The following is a 23,637-nucleotide window of genomic DNA, read 5'->3' on the forward strand; positions in this document are numbered from 1 at the left end:
AGACAGAGAATGATCTAGGCAGCAATCGTGACAGATCAAGCCCAGAGAAAGAGGGCTGAGTTCAGCAAGCTGGAGGTATCTGGTCAGGGTCTCGGAAAATCCTCCAGGAAGACATCTCATTGAGAGCATTTGACTTGGACTGAAGGCTTTTACCCTTGAAGTTCCAAATGGACTCTTGGTTATTAGAGGAAACTCATCTCTTTATGACAGGCTTAGCCAAATTGGTCCAGGGCTCATTCTATCCCCTCCGTAAACTTTAGGTCTACTCATTAAAGAGTCTTGGATTAAAAAATCCAAGTCTTCCTACTTGGAACTCCCTGATAGGATATATGAACCCAGTGGGTCTGGCAGGCTGATCAAGGTAGAGCACAATCACTTTCCTTTCATGGGGTTATGACCACTAAAAAAAATGTAATAATTAATGTTCCAAAAGAGGTCCCAGCAAAGTGATGATCATGGGAAATAAAACAACCTTAGCTAGACATACCAGTCCAAACAACTAAGCATGAAGTTTTTTTAAAATTATGGACTGGTTATTTTATCTGCCTAACAAACTAGAGACTTGGAAATGTCCTAACAACTTATATTTTCATATTTTATTTTGCATATTTAGGGTCATGCTACTGCCACCATCAATGCCACAGCTGTTGTTATAATCAATAACCTCTACTAGAATTCTGGGCAGAGTCTGTTTGCCTTCTGAAGCGAATTCCAATAATGTTTTTTGAAACTGTTTGGGTTCTCACTAAACATTTAGGCCATCAGCAATGAGCAGACTTCCACGCAACAAAGAGAGTTATCTTTGTCCTATGAGCACAGAGACAAGGCATGATGACATGGTGGTGGAGCAGGATGCCCCTCCCAATTCATTCTGAGATGCTTCAAAGGAAACAAAATTGCTGGGGACATCTGAGAGAGGAAATCTGCTCTACTAAGAAACATCAGGGAACCGGGAGGCCGGGATAAATTAAATAAGGTAGAACTGTTAGCAAAGCTGTGCAAAAGATATTTCACATTACATTTATGTGATGACCCATAGAGGAAAGAACGTGCATTTATGTGCAAAGATACTTAAGGTGCTCTAGAACATAAGTGATGTGACAGGGTAAATGTAAAACAAAGATAAGTTATTCCAGAATTTCAATAAAGTCAAAACGTCAACCACCCTAAAGCAATACTAACGCTGTCAGGTAGCACTGGACAAAGCAATGGGTGATACTGTCAGGAACTGGGACTATGAGAAAGTACAAAGGCAGTAAATCCAAACATTTTAACTCACAGGCAGAATGATTTCTCATATTTAGATTTCATCATTCAGATCAAATCTTCAGTCGTTTAATTCCTATTGAATTATTTTGTCATTCACAGAAAAAGCATCCTAAACGCTTGATGTTCATATTATTTTTGACTTCCAAACCATGAGATAAGCATATACTTTACTTATATTTTCCAATGTGGCTCATCGGCGCCCTCTAGTGATAGTGACACCAGTTAAGACCATTCCCTCCAAAAATTGTTTTAAGGTACAGATTCACTGACTATTCACATTCAATTTCTACTGTCTGGTAAAAACAGACCTTCTGCCACTGTTTTTTGCACAGCTATAAGCTCAACTTACTGCTCCTTATTTAGGATCCATAACTAGATAAAACCATTTATTAAAAAAACATGCAATGTAATCATCTGAAAACAGGTCAAAGCAATCTTTGCTTAATACCAATGTAAATGCATTATTTTGGCTGCTGGGAAGTCTTTTTACCACTGAATAAACATGATTACAAAGCAGTCAAGAAACATTTTTTAAATAATATACTTGGATATATAGTTACTTCATTTCTCTTCCTAACTTCTTTCCGTGAATTCCAGTGACTGTCATAAATGATCACAGCGGCCATATCCACAAACCTCTGCATTACAGTTGCCTGATCATATATTTCATACCACAGTTGGCACTTTTGTCTGTCTGATATTGTTGCTGTTAAGTAGACTTTCAACAGGTTTGTCCATCCATATCTAAACCCGGTACCCAGGACACTTGTGATCTCCAGGCAGGGTCTAGTTACATTAAAAATTTTTTTACTAGTTGCCAACATTAAAAAATCTGAATTTCTGGCATCCCTTGGGAGAAGAAATCACACTTGGCAATGTCTGGCCAGAATTCCCCAGATGGCAACCTATCCAGGAGCCAAGTGGGGCCCCTGTAGGGGAGGCTTGTGTTCTTCTGTAGCCAGGTGATAACCTAGCCCACATTAGCCACATGGCCCCTGTAGGCATTTGAATTCCAACCTCTGAGTTTGTGACCCCTTTCAATTCTTCCTATAAAATGCCTCTTTATAATCCTTATAACCAAGCTAATCTTCTGTTGTATTAGCACCACAAAACTCTACCAGAGACACAGACTAAAGGGAACACACTGTTACAAAGAAAAGGAAAAAGATACTCTTGGTAACAGAGGAATGCAAACACACAAATGAGTAGCTTGGGCTGAGGTCAAATGCAACGGATTCTGTCAGACTTGATGAAGTACACTTTGTGCTTATGAATCACGTCTTCATTCTGAGATGGCAAAACCCTCACCATGGGTTCAAATATAGCAAACAAACAATGCAGATCCTCCTATCAATGAACCACCTGCTCACATCTTGAGAGTCTCTCCTTGGAATCAAAGACCTGCTGATCAAATGATTGGCCAGTCAGGCCATAAAAAGGAAACATGGCACTCACGGGTGTGCTGCTGTCTGAGAAGGTGTTCATGCTGACAGAGCTGCTCAGCTTCTCTGAGGACACAGAGGACGGGGACGGGCTCCTTTTCTCCGGGGGGTCCTGTCGCTGCAGGTACTCACGCCAGGCTCTCTGAATGCTGGGGGAAAAAGAAATGAGCACGTGCACTGTCATTCCCTGGTCACAGCCCACAGACTCAGAAAAGCACAAGGAGTCTGAAGGAACTGGCTTTGGAGACAGGGAAAATGTAACACATAGAATGTAACAGAAAATTAGAAGACCTGTACTGTTGACATTCACAGACTTGACTAAGCTAAGTCAGTCTCCAAGAGTCATCTTAGTTAAAAAAAAAAAAAAAGTCATCAAAGTGAAACTAGTTTGCATGTATAAATGTACTTAGATTTATGGGACTCAAAACCTATCAATTTCTCATTCTATATTTCAACTGAGAATAATAAATAGCTGACATATCATTTACACATTGAGTAACACAGCACTGTTGAGGGACTCTGCTGTGGCAAGGTCAGCCATAGGCTCTGGAAAGTCACTGCAATGCAGCCCTAGGAGATGCCATTCACACAGACCTCAAGGTGAAGGGAATCCCGTGTTATACAGTGTAGTCCACATGGTCAAATGCAGTGGCCCCCCTCTGGGACAAGACAGTCAAGAGCCCTGTGGTCATGCATTTTTACATACTGTGGAAGGAAACAGGTAATATATAATAAGTAAATAAAGAAATGGATAGAGGAGACAGAATACTGAAAATGTTATAAACTACTCAAAAAAATAACACATGATTAGGTGACTATTTGAGATTTTACCCAAGAAAGCTTTTTATTTCCTGTGATTAGTATCAAAACAAAGTCATTTTCTGCCTTGGATAACAGAAAGTTCTTCTTTATGAAAGCTGAGTAATTTTTTTCCACTTGGACCAGTTTCTAATCTTTGAGATTAACAACTAGTTTTACACACGTGGTCAGTGAACACAATCCATCCTCTTCTGGGAATTAGCCAAAAATGAAGACCAACTGTCAAGATTCAGCCTTTTAAGATAGTTTTAAATAGTTGTACTAATTCCATTACTATCTCTTCTAGACTTCTAGAAGTATCTGATCTTCTGTAATTCTTCCCACACATAAGGTGATTAAAGTTGTTTCTGTGTAAACAAACTGATTTATTTTCACTTGACTAGAATGGTTCAAAGACCATTAATTTTCAGTAGCCAGAGGCTATAAAGGTCACAAAAATGTGACCACGTTACTGAATTTGTACATGCTCCCTAATTTATTAAGGCTTTGAATTATATGCTCAAAGTGAAGCCCAGAAGTTGCAGTTAAATAGTATCTTAAAATCAGAAGCCAATTTCCTCCAAAGCTATAAAACTGGAGCCTTCATGGGCCAGAAGTTTCTTCTAAGACCCTGTAAGGGTTTATGATCTTCATAAAATTGTAAAAGTGGGTATCTTTAAGTTTTTTGTAAGTATCCTGCAAATTATATACACACTTCAGACTCTACTAAAGCAGGATATGGCCCTGCCTTGGGTTATATGTGGCTACTGTTTTATTACACAAGGATTGCTCAAAATATTTACTCACCTACTTTAGTTATTTATTTATTGGTTTAAAGATTTTATTTTTATTTGTATTTTTTATTTATATTTATTTATTTTTGAGAGAAAGGGAGAAACAGAGCATGAACCTGGGAGGGGCAGAGAGAGGAGGAGACAGAATCTGAAGCAGGCCTCAGGCTCTGATCTGTCAACACTCGACATGAGGCTTGAACTCATGAACCATGAGATCATGATCTGGGCCAAAGTCAGACGCTTAACCAAGTGAGCCACCCAAGTGCCCCAGTTTAAAGATTTTAAACAAAATCTCGAAAAAGGTTCTTCAAGGGTTAGGTAATCCTGTTGCTTCTTCAGGGACCCATTTTACTAGGGAGTGGCAAACCTTTGGAAATTGTTAATAATTTCTATGTCACCTGAAGTGTGTGAGGTCTTCCAGAGTCCTGCTAACAAGTTCTGTCACTTGAAGGCACCTAAAGTCTGTAAACCTGCCCATTAAGAGCTTAAACAACATATTTTATAGGTTATTTTAAAATTATGAAATATTAAGCCATAGAATACCCACAAATTTATATTTGAGACATTCCTCTCTCTCTTTCTCTCTCTCACACATCATCATCATCTTGATTATTCAGAAAATACAGAAAGAAAACTATAGTAGCCATTGGAGATATTATATTTTAATTTGTTGAACACTAGGGGGCAGTGTGACACCTTTAAAGAACCAAATAATGCTGGGCAAACTGATGTGAGATCTGCTAAGGTGAATTTGCACTTAAAGCATCCCCTTCCCCCTCAAAGTCTGTGGTATCTGGAAAGTGACATATCAGTTTTCCTTAAGTCAGACAACATTCCTTAAGAAGACAATATTCCTTTCTTTCAAGTGGATGGATATCCTCTTTTAGTTGACAGAGAATGAGTCAAAATTAAGTACTTTTAAAATATGTATTAAAATCACCTATAAGCCTCCTCACTTCCTTAATACAAGAGCTAATTTAATTTTTGAATATTTGTCTCACCATCGTTGTCCATATACATGGAAACAATTTTACTTAGTTAAGGGCATATTATACTATATTTTCTTTTTAATTCAGAAGTGAAAATGAGAGGTCAGCCACATCACTATTACCTAAATTGCTACAATGGATACTTTTACATGGTGGAATCATGTTATTACTCTCTGAGTAATAGGAAACTGTTTACATCACACACTATTTACTCCCATTTGTCTACATCAATGAGAACTTCATAGATTAAACTGTTCTAATATTAGCTCTCTGAATACAATCTCCAAATGTTATTTTACCATAAGAGGGAATTGAAACAAAATGTAGAAGCCCTCATCCATCAGTCATGGGAAATCACGCTTCAGCCTTCCGATTCTAGCTGTACCCTAACTCCTACTCACAATTCTCCTTTAAGGCTGCGGAGTAAACCCTGAACACCAACTACCTTGACATTTTTACTTCTAAAACTAAGCTGTGCTATCAATATAATTCTTTAAAGACTGGTTGCAGTAAAGGAGCACATTTTGTGTGTTTATATATTTTGAACTATAAATATAGAGGCTTATTTCAAAGTAGATGATAAATTTTTCAATAATTTTTTTGTTTGCTCAATTCCTATTTATCTTCTATCTGCAGGATGGTGTAATCACCTACCTCTGCCATCTCTCTAAACATCCCTGTCTGTTTTACAATGCCAGTGGCTCTCCCATGCACTCAGCCACTTTGGGACTCACAGCCTGTACAGTCCTGGTTGTCACTGGATTCCCTTACACAGAAGATGTCCTTATCTCAAAGACAGAGCTCTGAGAGCTGGGATGCTTAGAGGAGATTCGAGGGGGTTCTGGTACTTCAATTAGCCTTGTAGGATGTACGGGATCTAGAATGGTAAGAAGGAAGAGGAAAGGCCTTTGGGCAAAGCCTTGGAGGTGTGGGTAGAACCAGGCAGAAGCAGGAGGTTCCTAGAGAAAAGTGGTAGAGCACGAGGCTGTGAAGACCGGAAAGACTGGCTGGGGGCAGACTGGGCAAAATCTGCTCTTTGTGAGGGGGAACCCCATCTTGACACAGTTGATTATTGCCAGGCCTTACTACTTATCAAGAACAGTCAGAAATCTAGGTTTTTATTTGAAAGTTATTAGTTCTTACCTGTTACCAAATAATTTTTATGATTTCAAAATACATTATTACCCAAGTAGGGCTGAATTTGGGGATGGAGGGAAAAAAAAGACACCATGGAAGAGGGCACGAGTCTGAGTATCTTTGGAGATAACATCTAATTACATATAGCTCTTTTATGTATTATTCCTCACTCAATCCTTACCACAAGTGGGCTGTGAGGAAGTCACTATTATTATCATAGTAGTTATGCCTGCCCAACATTAATTTCTCCTTTTTCTTTTTGTGTTAGCATCATTTTTCTTTGGGGACCCACCAACCCATGGCCAACAACGCTGGGAGAGCTCACACAAAAAATGAAGCAATAATGTGGAGAGCAAAGCTTAAGGAAGAAGGACAGAGATGTCTGACTATGCTCGACTCCCTGCGTCTAGATGTGCTTGAAGCATATTAGCCCCTGGATGTTTCTGTTAGATGACGTAATATAATCTAATAAAATTTTTCACTCATAAGTTACTTTGCGTTGAGTATCTGTTACTTGCAAACGGGAGTCCTTGACAAGTTTCAGGGAACAAACAGGAGCTAACTGACAGACCCAACATTTGGACCAGATCCCCTGTCTCTCCATTACATTGTGTTCCCTCTTAGTGGTTCAGCAAAAGGCAGAAAGGGAGAAGAGAGCAAGGTGATGGGCTGGCTTGTCACATGCTGACTGAGTAGGTAACAATTGCAAAATTTGGGGCTCCAGATAAGTGTCTATTCTCCTTTCTGAGAGATTTGGATGAGCTGTAGTAAGGCCTAAGGAGAGTACAAAGATGGCATTCCCCTCTACCCCCACCCCTCCCACCCCTGCCTATCTTCCCTAAGAGCATCTCTGTAGCCAACGGATATGTGTGCCAAATCTGAAGTCCGCCCCCTATGGCCCAAGCTCACGTCAAGCAAGTGGGCCTCTTTTACAGAGAGGCTAAGCAGGTGTTTCATCTGCTGTCTCTTCAGGGCCCTAAGGTGGAAGTCTGCTGTCTCTCCAATTGTTACATTACCATAGGACCCAGGAATGCGAGTCCCCCTGGTCACCAGAACCAAGTGATCAAAGGGTATCATCTCCTGGGCAGTAGCTACAAAAACCAGGGTTCCAGATGTAAAGACTGGGATGTAAAGTCTGACTCTTATACCAGATACGTATAAGAGCTCCGTCCAAGACATGTTAGTACTCTGGAGTGTGGCAGAGGGAGAGTTTAAAGATAGTGCCTGCCCTCTGAGGTCTCAGAAAAGGTTTATAGTCAGTCCTTCAATGTGTGTTTAATTAAAAGCCTGCCCTGAAGGCTGCAGCTATGATGATAAGCTAATAGGCCTCTTTCACATCAATACTGAGCTCCTGGGTCTGTAGCCTCTTGCTGTACTCTGGGAGTGCTGGCTGCTTAAGACTCTTTGTCTTTTGGTTACAGTCCTATGGGGCCTGCAAGTCACACCAAGAGCCAAGCAGTGGAGAGGTATCCCCTGGAGCAGCTGCAAAAATCAGGGCACCAGACAAGATATAAGCTCCTTTCTCTAACACTCCAGTGAGCTGGAGCAAGGGGGAGCACGAAGATTGCATTCACCGACCTCCATTCCCTGAGATCTCCTCTGTAGGCTTTTGGACATGTTTCAAACCAGAAGCCTGCCACTTAGGCCAAAGCTCCTGGACCAGTAAATAGGTCTCCTTCTCAGAAAGAGTGGATGCGTGTTTCAGTCTGCGGCCTATCCAGGGTCCTGGGAGTGGTGTCTGCCAAGAACTCTCTAATTGCCATAGCCCAGGGGACCCAGGAATCCAAACCCCTTGGCCTCCAGAGCCAGGTGATAAGGGGTGTTCTCTGGGTGGCAGCCACCAACACCAGGCCATGACCTGTGTAGAAGCTGTCATCTGGGAGATGGTGTTCTGGAGTGCAGCAGATGGAGAGCACAAGTTGGTGCTCACTGGCTAGAGCAAGAGAGAGGGGGAGTGCAAAGATGGCACCCACCGAAAGCAGAAAAAAAGAAGAAAATAGAAAGAAGGTAAAGAATAAAAAGAAAGTTTTAGCAAGGCGGAAAGCAGGAAGATGGCTCCCACCATTCTCTGACCTCAGAGAATATCCTAGCAGGCCCCTGCCGCTCTCTACTTTAAAATTAGGAAACCAGTCTTTTTCCACTTAAAGTCTGGGTACTTTTCAAAGGGCTACTTCTGCATGGGCCCTGGGACTGGTGAGTGCACACGGGCTCTTTAAGAGCCGTCCTCAGTTGGCCACAGCCCTGTAGGTCTCATAGGCACCAGAACCCCTCTGGTCTTCAAAGCCATAGGTTTTGAGGGCTTGTCTTTCAGGTGCTGGTCTTTGTAGCGGGGTGCCTGATGTAGAGTACAATCCTTCATTTCTCAGGAAGGAAGAAGCTCTGTGTTTGGAGTTCCCTCCCCACTGTGAGTCACTGTGCTCACAATGCACAGTGTGGTTTACTGCCAGATTATGTCCCAGCCTTTCCCTTCTGTTTTGATGTGGTTTCCCTCTCATTTCCCTGATGTAAAGGGGTTGCTCCACCAGTTTTTAGGTTTTATTTCAGGGGATATTATACAGCTGTAGAGTCAGTATGCCTGTGGGAGGAGGTGAGTTCAGGATCTTCCTGCATAGCCATCTAGAACTGGAACCCCCACCCCCCACCCAGAAACTAAATGTGTTTAGAGAGATGTAGGTTTTTGCTCAGTTTTACTTCTCATTAGCTGTGGACCTTGGGCAAAACGCTAAAGTTACTGGCCTACGTTGTGCTTATCCACGAAATGGGAATAACAATAACCTTTGTGTAATTCTTGCAAGGGGTCAAGGTATCTACGTCAGCCTCAAACTTGACCAATAGAGGCCCTAGATAAATCATTATAATTACTTAAGAAAATCAAACACTTTCAAAAAGCTTTAAGTAACATGTGCTAATCACATACATCACTATGATATGCCGGATTCCTGAGGATCTTTACAGGCAATATCTTATTTGCCCAGTTTGGCATAAAAACATAGTGGGAAACAGTGTAACTCCCATGGGAAAGACGCATTCTGTCAGAATTTTTCTGGGGAGGGGGGATTTCTCATTGAAAGTCCACTATAGTCCCTTAAGACACAGTTAGTGTTCTCACTGTATAAAGGAGCACAACTGTGGCCCAGACAGGTAAGCAGTGCTCCTGGGTCACACAGTGAGTACAAAGCAGAGCTGGGATTTGTCCTATTTGCTCTAACTCCAAAGTCTGTGCTCTCAACCACTCTTCTCTCATATCTTCTTTTAATTAAGCTTTTGACTAAAGTTGATAGGCATTACTCTCAAATAAATGCAGTTTAACAAGGCTTTATTGAGAAATCTCTTTTAAATTCTTTTGGGAATTGTCTTTTTCCTCCAGTGTGTCTCTCTGTCTGTCTTCCCATCTCTCTCTCTCTCTCTCTTCCTCTCTTCCTCTCTCTCTTCCTCTCTCTCTCTCTCTCTGTCTTCTATAGAATCTATATGTTTCTCTTTTTTTAACACTAAATCAAATACATTAATAAAACTAAGGAGAAAAACTGGGCACATTTAATAAGCAGACTTGCAAAAGATGATTTGTATTCAATAGATGTCTATGTTGTCCCATAACAAAATAAATGTATGGTTCAAACATCAGGACAGGGATTGCACAGAAGGTGTGTTTCAGGTCTTATCATGACATGCAAGGTATGACCCCGTGTAAAGGGTAGAGTTTTATGGGGTTTGGAGAATCCGTTTCCTTCTTCTGCAGTCAGGTCTCCTTGCTAAAGCCTGTGCTCCTTGATGTGCACCTTCCTCCTCAGGCCCTCATTCCAACCTTGCCTCCTAACAACATATCTGTCTTTAGTCTTAAGAGTTGCATTGAGAGCCTTCGCTTTAACAAAATGTTCTGACATGAGAGGCTTGCCTTTGCTTGATCTTCACAAAGCCTGCCTTTCACCTACCCAAAATGACTTTATATTAATAGCTGTACAATCTTGATTGCTTTTGCCCTTTTGATGCGGTCCTTTGATCCTCCAACTCTAAAACTCAAAATTACCTGTTAACAGTCACATTTGTGAACCAGATAATGTACCCTCCTGACATTTCATCTAAATTCCACCTCCATACTCACATGTGTCTTTTCCCTGGAGGTTTATACGTTCTTCCACGGACACTTTGCACTCCACATAGAGGTTTAGGATTTCTTATCAAATTCTTTTCTTTTTAGTTGGCCTGAGTATGAGGAAACAACTGAGAGTCTTTCCTGCCGCATCCAACCCCCACCTTGGGTTCCCATTAGTGCAGGTATAAAATGGAGGAACTAAGAACAGTTCTCATCTTGCCTTATTATCTTTTACACTTAGAGACTGGCCTGCCAAAATGCATCCCACCTCAGGGGTTGCAGAGGTTGGACTGTCCAGAAAACCTTCACTGAAACTTACTCTCCCTCTCTCTTCCTCATCAGGGAAGCAAGAGGAGAGTTTCCAGGAAAGCAGATTTTATAGTGTAGTAACTGTCACTTCCCTCACTTCTGTCTACCTACCAGGGGAAAACAGACATTCAGCTGGTTCCCACCAACAAAAAAAAAAGACCTTAACACAAAGTCTGTGCAGTGTGACAGTACTCTTGAACCTGGGACAAGGTCCCACTTTTCATATCCGGCACTCTGCAGGTCTAAAGAATATTCTTTGGGAAGTGGGGAGGAGGGTATGCCAAGATTCACCCTGTTGAGGATGCCAAAGTTAGCCTGAGGGAGACAGTCCCAGTAGAGCAAGGGACACAATGAGAGACACAACCTACACCATTGGTGGGAGACTCAGGGGAGACAGAATGACCCTTCCCACAACGTCCCGGCCCCTAGAGCAATTTTTAAGGAAACAACGGCCTGGGAGCTAACTGTTTACCGTTAATGAAAATCTTGGGGCAGGTGGGTGTTCAGCACATGAGGGGGTAGGAGAGTGGATATCAAGGAGTAGGGGTAACTAGAGAAGGAGGAGACAAGAGAGGACAGCGGGCTGCACAGCTACAGGAAAAGTCTAATGTGTGTAGAGGGGAGATGTTCAACCTGTCACGAGAGTTGGGAATTTAATAACCAGATTAGACCAGAGTCACTGAACTGGACTAAATTCTCCGATGGGACTCAAATTCCATTACTGGACAGGATTAAGTTTTCTCTCCCTCATCCCCCTCCAGTGAGTGGAAATGGGGTTCAGAGTTATTAGAAGAGATAAAATTATTCTTTGTGCACCTCACCGACCTGAGACTCCTCCAACAAGCCAGCTACACATTAAGTCCCAGAATCTCTGAGTTGGCTGGAATCTCCGGCAGAGAAATTTTTTCCTTTGCCTGCTCCTCCTCCTGGCATCTGCCCCTCTGTCTATACATACTAGAGAGGATGAAAACCAAAAAAGCCCACAGAGGATTCCTAGCTTCATTTCAGCATTCAAATGAAATACTCTAATTTTTCACACAAACAACTTTCCATTCCAGCACTTTTTCATTTAAGAGTACGTTATCTTAATGAGAAAATTCCTAAGGGTAAAATAACCTATGTTTGAAAACTAGCATCCTGTAGGGGCGCCTGGGTGGCTTAGTCGGTTAAGCGTCCGACTTTCGCTTAGGTCATGATCTCGCGGGTTCATGGGTTAGAGCCTCACTTCGGGCTCTGTGCTAACTGCCAGCTCAGAGCCTGAAGCCTGTTTCAGAGTCTGTGACTCCCTCTCTCTCTGACCCTCCCCTGCTCTCGCTGTCTCTCTCTCTCTCCTAGAAATAAATTAAACATTAAAAAAAAAAAAAGAATAGTTTAAAGAAAACTAGCATCCTGTATAGTGAGGCTGACACATTGCCTGCATAAATTTGGTAGCCTAATTTATTATTCATTTAGTAAGCATGACACAGAGCTTTCTAGTGGGGGACCCAACAGGTTCAGAAGCCATGTTAGAACTTTATCTTGAAGGTATCCCTAAGTTCCCATTCAGAGACAAGCTTTTTACTGATATCCAGGGCTAATGTAGATTTACAGGGGTTTATGTTAATATTTGCTTTTATCCAGCAGGGTATTGTATATCTCCATCATTTCTGTCTCAGTTCCTAAATCCATAGTTTATTGTTCTTTAAAGCTGTACACCTGAAGTCTCCCTTCTTCAGGGTGGCTTCTTTTTTAAAAGATTCCTCTTTGGGCTTTTCTGTAAATTATCAGTGATCCTAGCCAGGCTCATATATGTTTAAATTTTTGGATACATGCTTCTCAGAACATTAAGCCGTGTGTGTGTGTGTGTGTGTGTGTGTGTGAGAGAGAGAGAGAGAGAGAGAGAGAGAGAGATAAAGAAATGGCCTGATATAAAAATAACCAAGTTGTCCCAAGGTGGAACTGACCAAGTTACTAAGATAAAAGACAGTGGAAAAAGCTAGTGGATGTTGAAGAGCTGCACTCTGCCTAAAAGTCAAAAACCAAGAAATGATGATCCGATGACAATAAAATAATTCCCCCCACACCATCCAGTAGATGGTGCTGTTCACCTAAAATGGCTTTGTTGCTGTTCAGAACAGAAATGTTTAACACACAAATATGAAGTAAATGTTTAATTCTTATACCCCCAAATCCCAGAGTTGTCTAAAAGTTCCATAAAACAAAAATTGTAAATAGTGCTTTAGTGTAAACTTTGAAATAACTTACACTTTCACCTTTGATTCCAGAGGCTGTAGATTGAGGTGATATTTTTCAATATTATTCTCCATATCCATGGCCATCTGGTGACTAGAAACAGAAATAATGCCTCAAATATAGTTGAATACAGACAGTTAATCTTTGTAACAATAATATTGATAATTTATATCTATTTGAAAAAGCAGATATATATCCAATTTTCTTCATTTTAATGAATTCACAGAGTCTTAAATTCTATTTATGGATAATGGATAAATAATCACACCATAAAAAGAAAATGATGTTTTGCTTTTAACCTTTGCTGTTCTTTTGATTTTTACTCCTCAGCTCAACATTCATATTTAAGGCATGAAAGTCATTTCCTTTAAGCAAAGTGATAAGCAGAATATTGGGCCACTTCAGGGGGAGAATAAAAACATAAGGAGGGTGTTATAAATCCAGTGGCATTGTCCAAGTTGTAGAGAAAGTATCTCATTCATTCTCACCCCAGTGGCGCCACTGCCATTGAACCTTTCCCTCTTTCATTCTGTAAGCTTTGTCAGAGCTCCCACTATGAACAAAGCATGAATCTCAGCCCTGGAAAACTCTATATCCATAGATACATGATCACCGCTTCCAATGAGCTTATTAGACAATCACTGGGTGTTACAATGATCAAGGAAGATTTCATGGAGATGGTGGTAGTTGATCTGGGTTTTGTAGAATGGACAGGAATTAGGTTAAGTTAAGGTGTGAAAGGTAAAACATATGAGACAGATATTAAAACAAAAGATTAGAGGTGAAAAACCTCAGGCTATTTTTAGATAACAAAGAACAATCTGGTGAAAGTGGAGGATAAAAGTAGGAGATAAGTTTGGATAAGCAGAAAACTAATAGTTGTTGGCCACATAATATAAACAAAACACTGTCATAAACATTTTATATGTATTATCTTATTCAATTCTCACAGCAGCCTCTACCAATTACGTATTTTCGTATTGAGAAATCTGAAGCTCAAAGAGGTAATGCTCAAGTCACTGTACAGCAGAAACCACACTGCAATTCAAGTCTCATGACCACAAAAAACTTAATGCTACTGACTGTGGTTTTCATAGGTCAAATATTGGACATCCCAATCCAAGACACATGCATGTGCTAAGGGTGTGTGTGCGTGTGTGTGTGTGTACGTGTGTGTATGTGCATATGTGTCCATATGCTGAAACAAAGGTGAAACAAAAATTTCAGGAAACATTATTTCCCCAGCTGATATTTTTTATTATATTTCAGATTTTTTAATATTATATTTCAGTGGTGAACCATCAAAGTGATTTAACAAACCATCAGTGGATTGTTAACTTATAGTGTGAAAAATATTCCTGTGGGGAAACATAAAGTATTTGAAGCAGGAAAACCTGAATGGGATGTTTAAGGGTGATTATTAGTAGCAGTGAACAAGGAGAGTGATGGAAAATATTTAGAAGGGTATTCAAATTGTCTCATAATGAGGACCAAGACTGTGATTCTAGTAAAGAAAAGAAAAAGATACGGAAAAAAAATTGAGCTCGAAGTATCTCTAGGACTTTCTCCCCTTTACAAAGGAATAACCAAAAGGTGGAGAAACGCATGGTAGAGCAGATAAATTCCTACAGGGCCAGTAGGTGGTGCCATCAGCACAATATAGCTTTGTGGTGGTCCAGCTGGGATATTGGGGGGTCAATACAGTACAAGACTGTACTCTTTGCTCTATGCCATTGGTATTCTGAGTCCATTATTAATTCATCCTTATCCATTCATTTATAAATATATTGTGTGTCTTCTATGTGTCAGAAATGATGCAAAAACACAAGTGACACAATAGTGAAAACACTAGACATGTTCCCTGTTCTATGGTTTTATAATCTAAGAGATGGTGGATATTAAACAAGTAACTATAAGAGTGATAGATTTTATTAGAGGGGAAACACAGAGGGACCTAATGCATGTCAGTTGGCATAGAAAGTGTTGTTTTTACAATTTCATGATCTTGTAGGGACAACGGCCTTATAAGAAAGATACTTTAAGATTTTGTTAACTTGGGGCGCCTGGGTGGCTTAGTCGGTTAAGCGTCTGACTTTCGCTTAGGTCATGATCTCGCGGTTCATGGGTTCGAGCCCTGAGTTGGGCTCTGTGCTGACTGCCAGCTCAGAGCCTGGAGCCTGTTTCAGTCTGTGACTCCTTCTCTCTCTGACCCTCCCCTGCTCTCTCTCTCTCTCTCTCCTAGAAATAAATAAAACATTTAAAAAAAATGTATAAATTAAAAAAAAAAAGATTTTGTTAACTAAACCCCTTAATAGCATATTAGTAAATCGGGCAATAGGAATACATGTGAGGTGCTGTGGGACCTCTAGTTATGCAGCAACCAAAGGCAAAACTCAAGTTTTCATAAACGGAGAATTTTTATAATATTAATAAATTATAATTTGCAGTTGTAATTTATACATCTTCAACAAACTATAAACTATGAAAACCTGTAGGTTTTAATTGGATAGCTTTATCTCATTCCATCAATAACCTGTGGGTTATTACCTGTGGGCAATAAAATGATTATATGTGAGGTGAACGTGTGACTTGCAATCCTATATTACGCACCAGAAACCCAACTTGATTCAGTATGTACAACAAATAGCAATCACCCTAAGGTCTTACTTAAGTTAATAAATGATTATCAAAAACAACAGAGTCATAAGCAAGCTCTTAATTAATGGCATTACTAATTACTCTTCTGTTTATGAGCACATAGAAAGCATTATTGAATATGTGCACGTATGTGTATACAAATGACCTAGACTGGCCCGGCGTGTAGTCTCAAGTAGAAGAGAGTTGCAGCTTCCCCTCCCTTCATACTGGCTGTCTACCACAAAACCCTGTTGAGCATTCAGAATAAATGTAATGTTCCAAGGGGGAATAACTGATCAACTGCTATGACACCACTATCACTTAACTTACGGTCATTTCAAGTAGCTGAGATGATTTACATCAACACCTAAGTCAGCTACAGCTATAATGAAATGCCTAACTGCCCACTCAGAGTACACCAGTTTTTCAATCAAATTTTGACAGCTTTCAAGGACACAGACCTGCCCCGAAGCAAACCAGGAAAATCTCTAAAATTGCAGGCAAATGGGTATAGCCGTTAGGGCTGGCAGCCATTGTTTGTTCTCTCTCTCGGTCCTGGCCAAACATGAAAGAGAAGCTTACCCCACTGGCCTGTGTGCTTTGAGGGGAGACCTTAATTCCCATCTCTGGAATTCCTCAGTCATGATGAGGAAAAATAAGCATGCAAAGCAGACTGGCCATTTCCAGAAGTTTTTAGCTTTCCCAGGCTTCTGGACAATAAGAAGGAAAGAACAGGGGAGGAAAAAGGAGGCAGAAGCCCACATATATGCCATTAATCCTCACAAATCTTCCTGAGAGCAGAGAGCTGGGAAAGATACACATTGGGATTAGCGAGAAGTTTAATACAGAACTGTGATCAATTAGCAAGAAAAAACTTCTGGAGCTCACTTCTCACACTAAAATCGATTTAATAGATAAAAGTGATGAGGAGAACAAAGACAAGAAAAATATAGATAAAATTAAATTTCCTTACAACTCACAGCCCATTGATAAATACCTGAGACATGAAGAGTATGACATTCCTCAAGGAATTCATGGCTGCCTTAATGTTGATGTTATGCTAGAAAGTAAAGCAACCTGGCGAGACCTCCAGGATCCTGTAAGTCTTCTGTAACATATGGAAATATCTTAAAAGACTTCCTGTATCTCTACCTGCCCCCACACCCAACCTAAAAGTATACAATCAATTGCTCCTCACAATCACAGTATAGCTCCTCCTTCCCATGGGTCCTGTCCTTATACTTTAATAAAAACACCTTTTTGCACCAAAAACATCTCAAGAATTCATTCTTGACCACTGGCTCAGCAGCCCCACGTCAAAAGGTCTGAACTTCACAGAGAAAGTGTGTCCTAAGAAAATTAAGCTATGTGAGATTACTGAATAACTACAAGGAATCTAAAATGTACCTACACCACTGGTTGTCATCCCAGCTCCTCTTTAGAAGTAAATAGAGGGAGCTTTTAAGAAATACTAATTTCAGGATCTCATCCTCGGACATTCAGATCAATTTGTCTAGGGTAGAGTTTATGCCAAGGCTTATGCCATCTTTATTAACTTCCAGGTGATTCTAAGGGCATCCAAGAAGAAGAACCACTTATCTAATGTCATTAGCACACTAGTCTCCATAGAGGAAAATCCTTCTAGTTACACAGTCAAAAACTTTTTAGTTATTATTTACATACTGCTAGTGATGGTAGTGGTGAGGGGCACACCATAATAAAGATAAATTGAATCTGAAGATAACCCAGAAACTTTATTTGATCAAATAGCTGAAACTGTCCTTCAAGTGATGGCATGGAAAATTCTTAGAACCACGGAGACAGAATGAACCTGAACATGTCTAGTCCAAACGGCCACCCAGATGGAAAGAGAAGGGGTTGACATTGAAGCCACTGGGCTATTGTGGGTGTCTTATTTAGGGCCCTCATCTCAACTGTCAAGTCAGTGTTGTTCACTTCACTGTTAAAGATAAGGAAACTGTGTTCAGGGTGGTTAAATAATTTGTCCAGACTCACAAAGCTAGGATAAAATCAGAAAGAGGAATAATATTCAAGATTTTCCATTTTTGGAATGTTTTCAACAGCGTATCAGATGGGCACTTCTAGTATCTGTCATCTCACTCCTTACTAAAGAATTCCATTCTGTTGGGCAGGCTGAATTTTTACAAATGTTATTCTTTTTCTGAGTCACAAAGTTTTTTCTCCATAAATCCTGCTCACCGATTCTTGTTATGCCCTTTAGAGCAAGAAGAGCAATTTGTCCCCCCTTTTTGTAATTAATGTTTTTTTTATTTATTTCTGAGAGAGAGAGAGAGAGAGAGAGAGTGCATGAGCAGGGGAGGGTCAGAGAGAGAGGGAGACACAGAATCTGAAACAGGCTCCAGGCTCTGAGCTAGCTGTCAGCACAGAGCCCAACACAGAGCTCGAACCCACAAACTGTGAGATCATGACCTGAGCAGAAGTCAGATGCTTAACCGACTGAGCCACCCAGGTGCCCCATTTTGGCCCCTTTTTAATGGGAAAATTCCTTCAAACCTTTAAGGAAAACCATTATGTTCCCTCTGAGATTTCTTTTCTCCAAGTACACATCTTTAGCTCTTTGTAGTAGTTTTACATGGCTCCAGAAACTAAATTTTTTTAAAGCTCTCTTTATTTATTTTTGAGAGAGAGAGAGAGACATAGATTGTGAGCAGAGGAAGGGTAGAAAGAGAGGGAGACACAGAATCTGAAGCAGGCTCCAGCCTCTGAGCTTTCAGCACAGAGCGCGATGCGGGGCTCCAATTCACTAACTGCCAGATCATGACTTGAGCCAAAGTCGGATGCTCAAATGACTGAGCCACCCAGGCTCACAATTTTAATTGACTTCCTCTAGTGCTCTTGGGAATGTCTGTGCTTTCTTAAATGTGATACCCAGAGCCATGAGTGGCACTCACGCGGCCTTGGCACTGAGACTTAGCTGGTGGTTGAGAGCAAGAGCTCTGGTGGCATTCATATATGGTTTTGGTTTTCACCCTTGTTACTCTTAATAAAAATACTTAGACAAGTGCTGAAAGCTCTCTGAGCCTCTTTCCTTGTCTGAAAAATGGAAATAATCTCTGTGTCAGAAGGCTGTAATCAGAATTCTATGAGGAAATATCTGTAAGCATTCACTGATATGGAAGATAATTAGAAATGCTCAGTAAATGACAGTTCACTTTTTCTTTTATCTGGACAATGCACGCTATTATCAGTCTAATATTGTGGTAATATTTTTAGAAGCCATATAAAATTATGGTCCCGTGTTAACATCAGATAAAACCTCCAAGCATCTACTCACAAACTGAAATCAGAATATATCTCTGGACCTTGAGGGTGTTATGCTGAGCGAAATAAGTCAGGCAGAGAAGGACAAATACCATATGTTTGCACGTATAGGAGGATTAGGAGGAACTTGACGGAGGACCAAGGGGGAGAAGAAGGGCGGAAATGGTGGGGGAAAGGGAGAGAGGCAAACCATGAGAGACTCTTGAATGCTGAGAAACAAACTGAGGACTGATGGATGGGGGGGGAGGGGGGGATGGGCATGAAGGAGGGCACTTTGGGGATGAGCACTGAGTGTTATGTAGAAACTAATTTGACAATAAACTATTTGTAAAAAAAAAAAAAAAAAAGAATGTAAAAAAAATAAATAAATAAATAAAAATAAATAAATAAATAAAAAAAGAATATATCTCTGATGTATCTAATTGTACATTTTTTAAAAATCTAAGTGAAAAATAGACTTACATTGAATTTTCTCTTTCTTGCTTTTTTTAGCTCAATTTTGTTCCATTCTGCAGTATTATATTTTTAAGTATATTTATTTATTTTGAGAGAGAGAACACGTGAGTGGGAGAGAAGGGGAGTGGAGGTGTCGGGGAGGGGCGGAGAGGGAGGGAGAGAGAGAATCCCAAGCAGGCTCTACACTGCCAGCATGGAGCCCAATGGAGGGCTCAAACCCACAAACCATGAGATCATGACCTGAGCCAAAGCTGGAGGCTTAACTGACTGAGTCACTCAGGCACCCTTCTGTAGTATTATTTTAAATGTTAATTCTATTGGTCTTAGAGTTACCCTTAAGCTTTGTGCAAATTTTATGATTGCCTTCTATATACTCCATTGATTAAAAGCCAAAAACAGGGCAGGGTTGTTAAGTTTTAAGCCCTCAGACACAGCACCAAGACATCACCATGCATCATACTAATCTGTTAATCAGTACAGCTTGTGTATCATAGCTCAACTAGCCATAAATCTATCTAGCCATATATCAAACAAGCCACATTTCTGAGTTCCTGACCACAATGATAACATAAGAAACTGTCAAATTTACTTATTAATTTTTGCCTTACTAGGTGTGTTTTTTTTCCTTTTATTTTTTTCATGCAAGCTTTTAAACCTCAAATATAATTAATATCCTTTGGTATTTTTTACTTACTTTTCAAGTAAATATTTTCCATCATTAACTTGTTCTAAAGGATTCTGCAATCTTTTCATTTCCTCCTGTGAAAAAGAAAAGAAATATCTTACAAACTGACCTCATGTACTTGTGGGTAATAATATTTGAGTACAATTGTTTGCAAAATTGAGATAACACGCTGTTAAGAGTTCTGGACTTTGCAATGGATAAGTGCTTAGACATACAATTCAATCTGACCCTTGATCAAATTAGAATACAATAGTGCCACTCAACTTGTGTGATTTTTTTAATGCACTAAAGATAATGCTTCCTGTTATTTTTCCAGAGTGGGGATGTGTTTATATGGATCCACTCACACTCTTCCCAAATTTACTCCGTCAACAGTATTAAGCTTGCTGGTTGCTGGGTGAAGGGCTCTAATGAGCATGTGCTGGGTTTGGCCATTCAGCAGCCATTCTCTCCTGTCTCTTGGTAACTCTAGGTAACCTCATCTCCGAGTCATAGTGCTCATACATGTGCAAATGTGCACATGCGCACACACACAACTTCCCTGAATTTTAGGCTTCCATGGTTTCTGTAATCCCATTCTTCAGGCCACAGTGACTCAGGGATAGGACAGAGGCCACTATTTGCCTCATCACAAAAAATGAGTAAGCTCCAAGAGGATGCCTCAGTTAGAATTAAGTATACAGTTGTCCCTAAGAGACCATCAGGACTAATCTCAATATGCTTCTAAGCCACCGGATATCCAAGTCTCCTAGGTCATCCTTCATTCCTCAGTTTCTTTAACTTTATACTGTATTGTGCATCCCAGAACTTGACCGAGTTACCAACCTCTCCCCAGTCCCTCCAGCCTTTCCCCTGAGCTCTTTGGAACTCATAGTCTGTCTTTAGCAAAATCTTCTATCTCCTCAACTTCTTTGAACATATCCTTCAACTTATTCTGACTGTACTTTGCCTCACTGTTCTGGGACAGCTAAATTTCTGTTAGACCAAGAAAATCAAAAGACCATTTAGAAAAGAGTTTTAGGATATAGAGAATTTTTGCTGAGAAACTTAGCTGAGACCCTGAACACATCATCTCCCCTGCAGCCTGCTTAAGAGGTGGTCATTTATGTCTCACGTGCTATATCCAGCATGGTCTAAAGGCAGTATGGGACCCTTTCTTCTCCTTGCTTCTCCCAGATCCTCCTCACTCCTATAAAATCTTCGTTCCTCTGGAAACATGCCAGCAGTTTATCCTAGGCCTCTGTCCTCTTCCCTATCAATCCACATTCCTCAGGAGGTCATATCTAGTTCCATGGCTTTAAATTTATATTTGTACCTGACCTCTCCTCTAAACTCCACTCTTCTATATCTGCTTGCCTACTTGATAGCTCCATATACACTTATAATGGGCATCTCAAGTTCAAGGCCAAAGTCTTGATTTCCTTGACTCTGCCCTCCCACCCAAACCTCCTTCTGTATCACTTCTTCCCCATTTCAGCAAATGGTGTCACTATTCATCTAGATACACAGAGCTAAAGCCTAGAATCACTTTCATACCTTTGTTCTTCTCACAAAACACAACCAATCAGCTAATCTTACTGATCCCAACTTCAAAATACATCCAGGACTTGACCACTACTTCTAGTGTGGTCTAAGCCAATGGTGAGTCTCCTGTTTCTGTTTCCCATATTGGTCCACTTCAGTCAATTCTCCTTACATCAGCCAGCATGATCTTTTAGTACCTAGGCTTTCATTTTCAAGTGTGTGGAATACACATATCATAAATATAAAGTCATACTGTATATTTATGATATGTGACTTTTGACAAATGCATATATTGGTAGAACCACCACCCAAAATGAAATAAAGAACATATCTCTCTCTAGGAAGTTCCTCTCTCAAAGGGCAGCTTGGTTCTGATTTCTATCACCATAGATTAATTTGGCTTGTTCTAGAACTTCATACTATACTTTTGTGTCTGGTTTAATTCACTCAGCATTATATTTTGAAATTAGTTGCTCAACCAATATTAATTGTTTAAAGTTCACTTTCGTATTTGGGGAATAATTTTTTTTCCCTCTCTGAATTCTAGAATGTAAGGATTTTGAAGTGAAGAAACCTGGAACTTCAATGTAAGTATGTTGTGTGGGGTAAGAACAACTAACTGGAGAAAAAAGATAGCAGAAAGAACAGATGCCAAGGAAACAGCCAAGGAGCCAGTGCCCTAATCATACTGTGAACTTCTGGGTCAAACTGGATCTTGAAACCAGCATATTGATGGACTTTTCAGTTTCATGAGCCAATAGATTCTCCCATTTGCTTAAGGCACTTTTGGCTGAGATTTCTATTTTCTTTCAGTTGAACGAATTCAAACTCAGAAATGACAGTCTGAGCTATAACCTAGGGCTACAGTATACAAAACCCTAACTAGATGAGGCATGGGACTATAAAACTTCAGAACTGGGCAGTTGTTTACTTTGTTGTGTTTTGTCAGTCTCTTAAAAAAAAAAAAAGTGCTATTCAGAAGAATAATGGATGAAGCAGGTCATGGTCTTTATTCCTTTTTATTAAGGCTGCTGCTTTTATATCCAATATTTGTATAACAAACCTCATATAAAGAACATTTCTGCATCTTCTGCAAAACTGCTGTATAAAGCATTATACATTTTGCTACTCTCATACAAAAGAATAAAATTTTAGGATTTACTACTAAGGGATATTTTCCCCTTCTGACATAATAATGCACTTCTTTCATCAACAATAACAACTTATAAGTCTTACAGAGGTTGTTTATTTTGCCTTGAAGCTTAAGCTAAATGAAATATTCAGTTGTCAGAACTACTTTTTCCATGCTGTTAGTACAATTATACCTCTCTCTTTCACTACATGTACATGATGTGTGAAACTCTTTATTTTAACTCTTACATGTTTGCTTTTCACAGTTAAGTGGAAGCCAGTACTATACATGTACTGAATGTATACATGATGAGTGGGTAGGAAGATAAAGATGATCAAGTAGGTAGGCAGGTAGCTAGACAGATTGATAAAGAATCCTTTTCACTCTTATACATGGCTTTTTATTTTCACGGTAAAACTAACTCTTCAGCACAATAGAGGTTGGTTTCTTATTCTAAGAACAAGTCTCCACATTTATCCTCTATTTTCCCCCAAACCTCCAAATCTCCCACCTAATCCTTCATTATACTCCATCCCAGGTTGAATAAGAATCCATAGTTATTCTAGAAAACAAGATGAGGATTTTTAGGTCATAAACTTGTTCTTTTTTTACCCCTGCATTATGATTAGCAAAGAGACTGAGCTGTTGGTAGTGCCAGCACTTTCTTCTTTAAGATGTCCCTGTGGTGTGCTTTCTTCTTTTCTTTTTCCCTGGGGATTTGGGGGGCAGGAAATAAAGAGCTTTTGCACTCTGTGCCAGCCACTCTCCTTTCCTTGGTTCTTTCATTGCAGAGAGCTTGCTGTGTGGGGAGGGCTTTGATGCAGTACTTTATTCAATCTC

The 23,637-nt window shown here is 40.1% G+C and overlaps 1 protein-coding gene across 1 annotated transcript in view; it reads right to left on the minus strand.

Annotated features, from left to right (window-relative positions):
* Positions 1 to 20,211, minus strand: part of IQCJ (IQ motif containing J) — a gene marked incomplete at its 3' end in the record, with an annotated part of 28,001 nt that extends 7,790 nt beyond the window's left edge. Inside the window, exons 1-3 of the mRNA XM_039225106.1 lie at positions 20,151 to 20,211; positions 13,073 to 13,153; positions 2,725 to 2,860 (exon numbers count right to left, since the gene is read on the minus strand). Coding sequence (XP_039081037.1) covers positions 2,725 to 2,860; positions 13,073 to 13,153; positions 20,151 to 20,209 — 276 coding nt within the window. The remainder of the gene's footprint in view (positions 1 to 2,724; positions 2,861 to 13,072; positions 13,154 to 20,150) is intronic.
* Positions 20,212 to 23,637: the final 3,426 nt, after the last annotated feature.

Source organism: Hyaena hyaena, unplaced genomic scaffold, assembly GCF_003009895.1.
Source record: "Hyaena hyaena isolate Hyena2069 unplaced genomic scaffold, ASM300989v1 scaffold_1908, whole genome shotgun sequence".
Classification (NCBI taxonomy): Eukaryota; Metazoa; Chordata; class Mammalia; order Carnivora; family Hyaenidae; genus Hyaena; species Hyaena hyaena.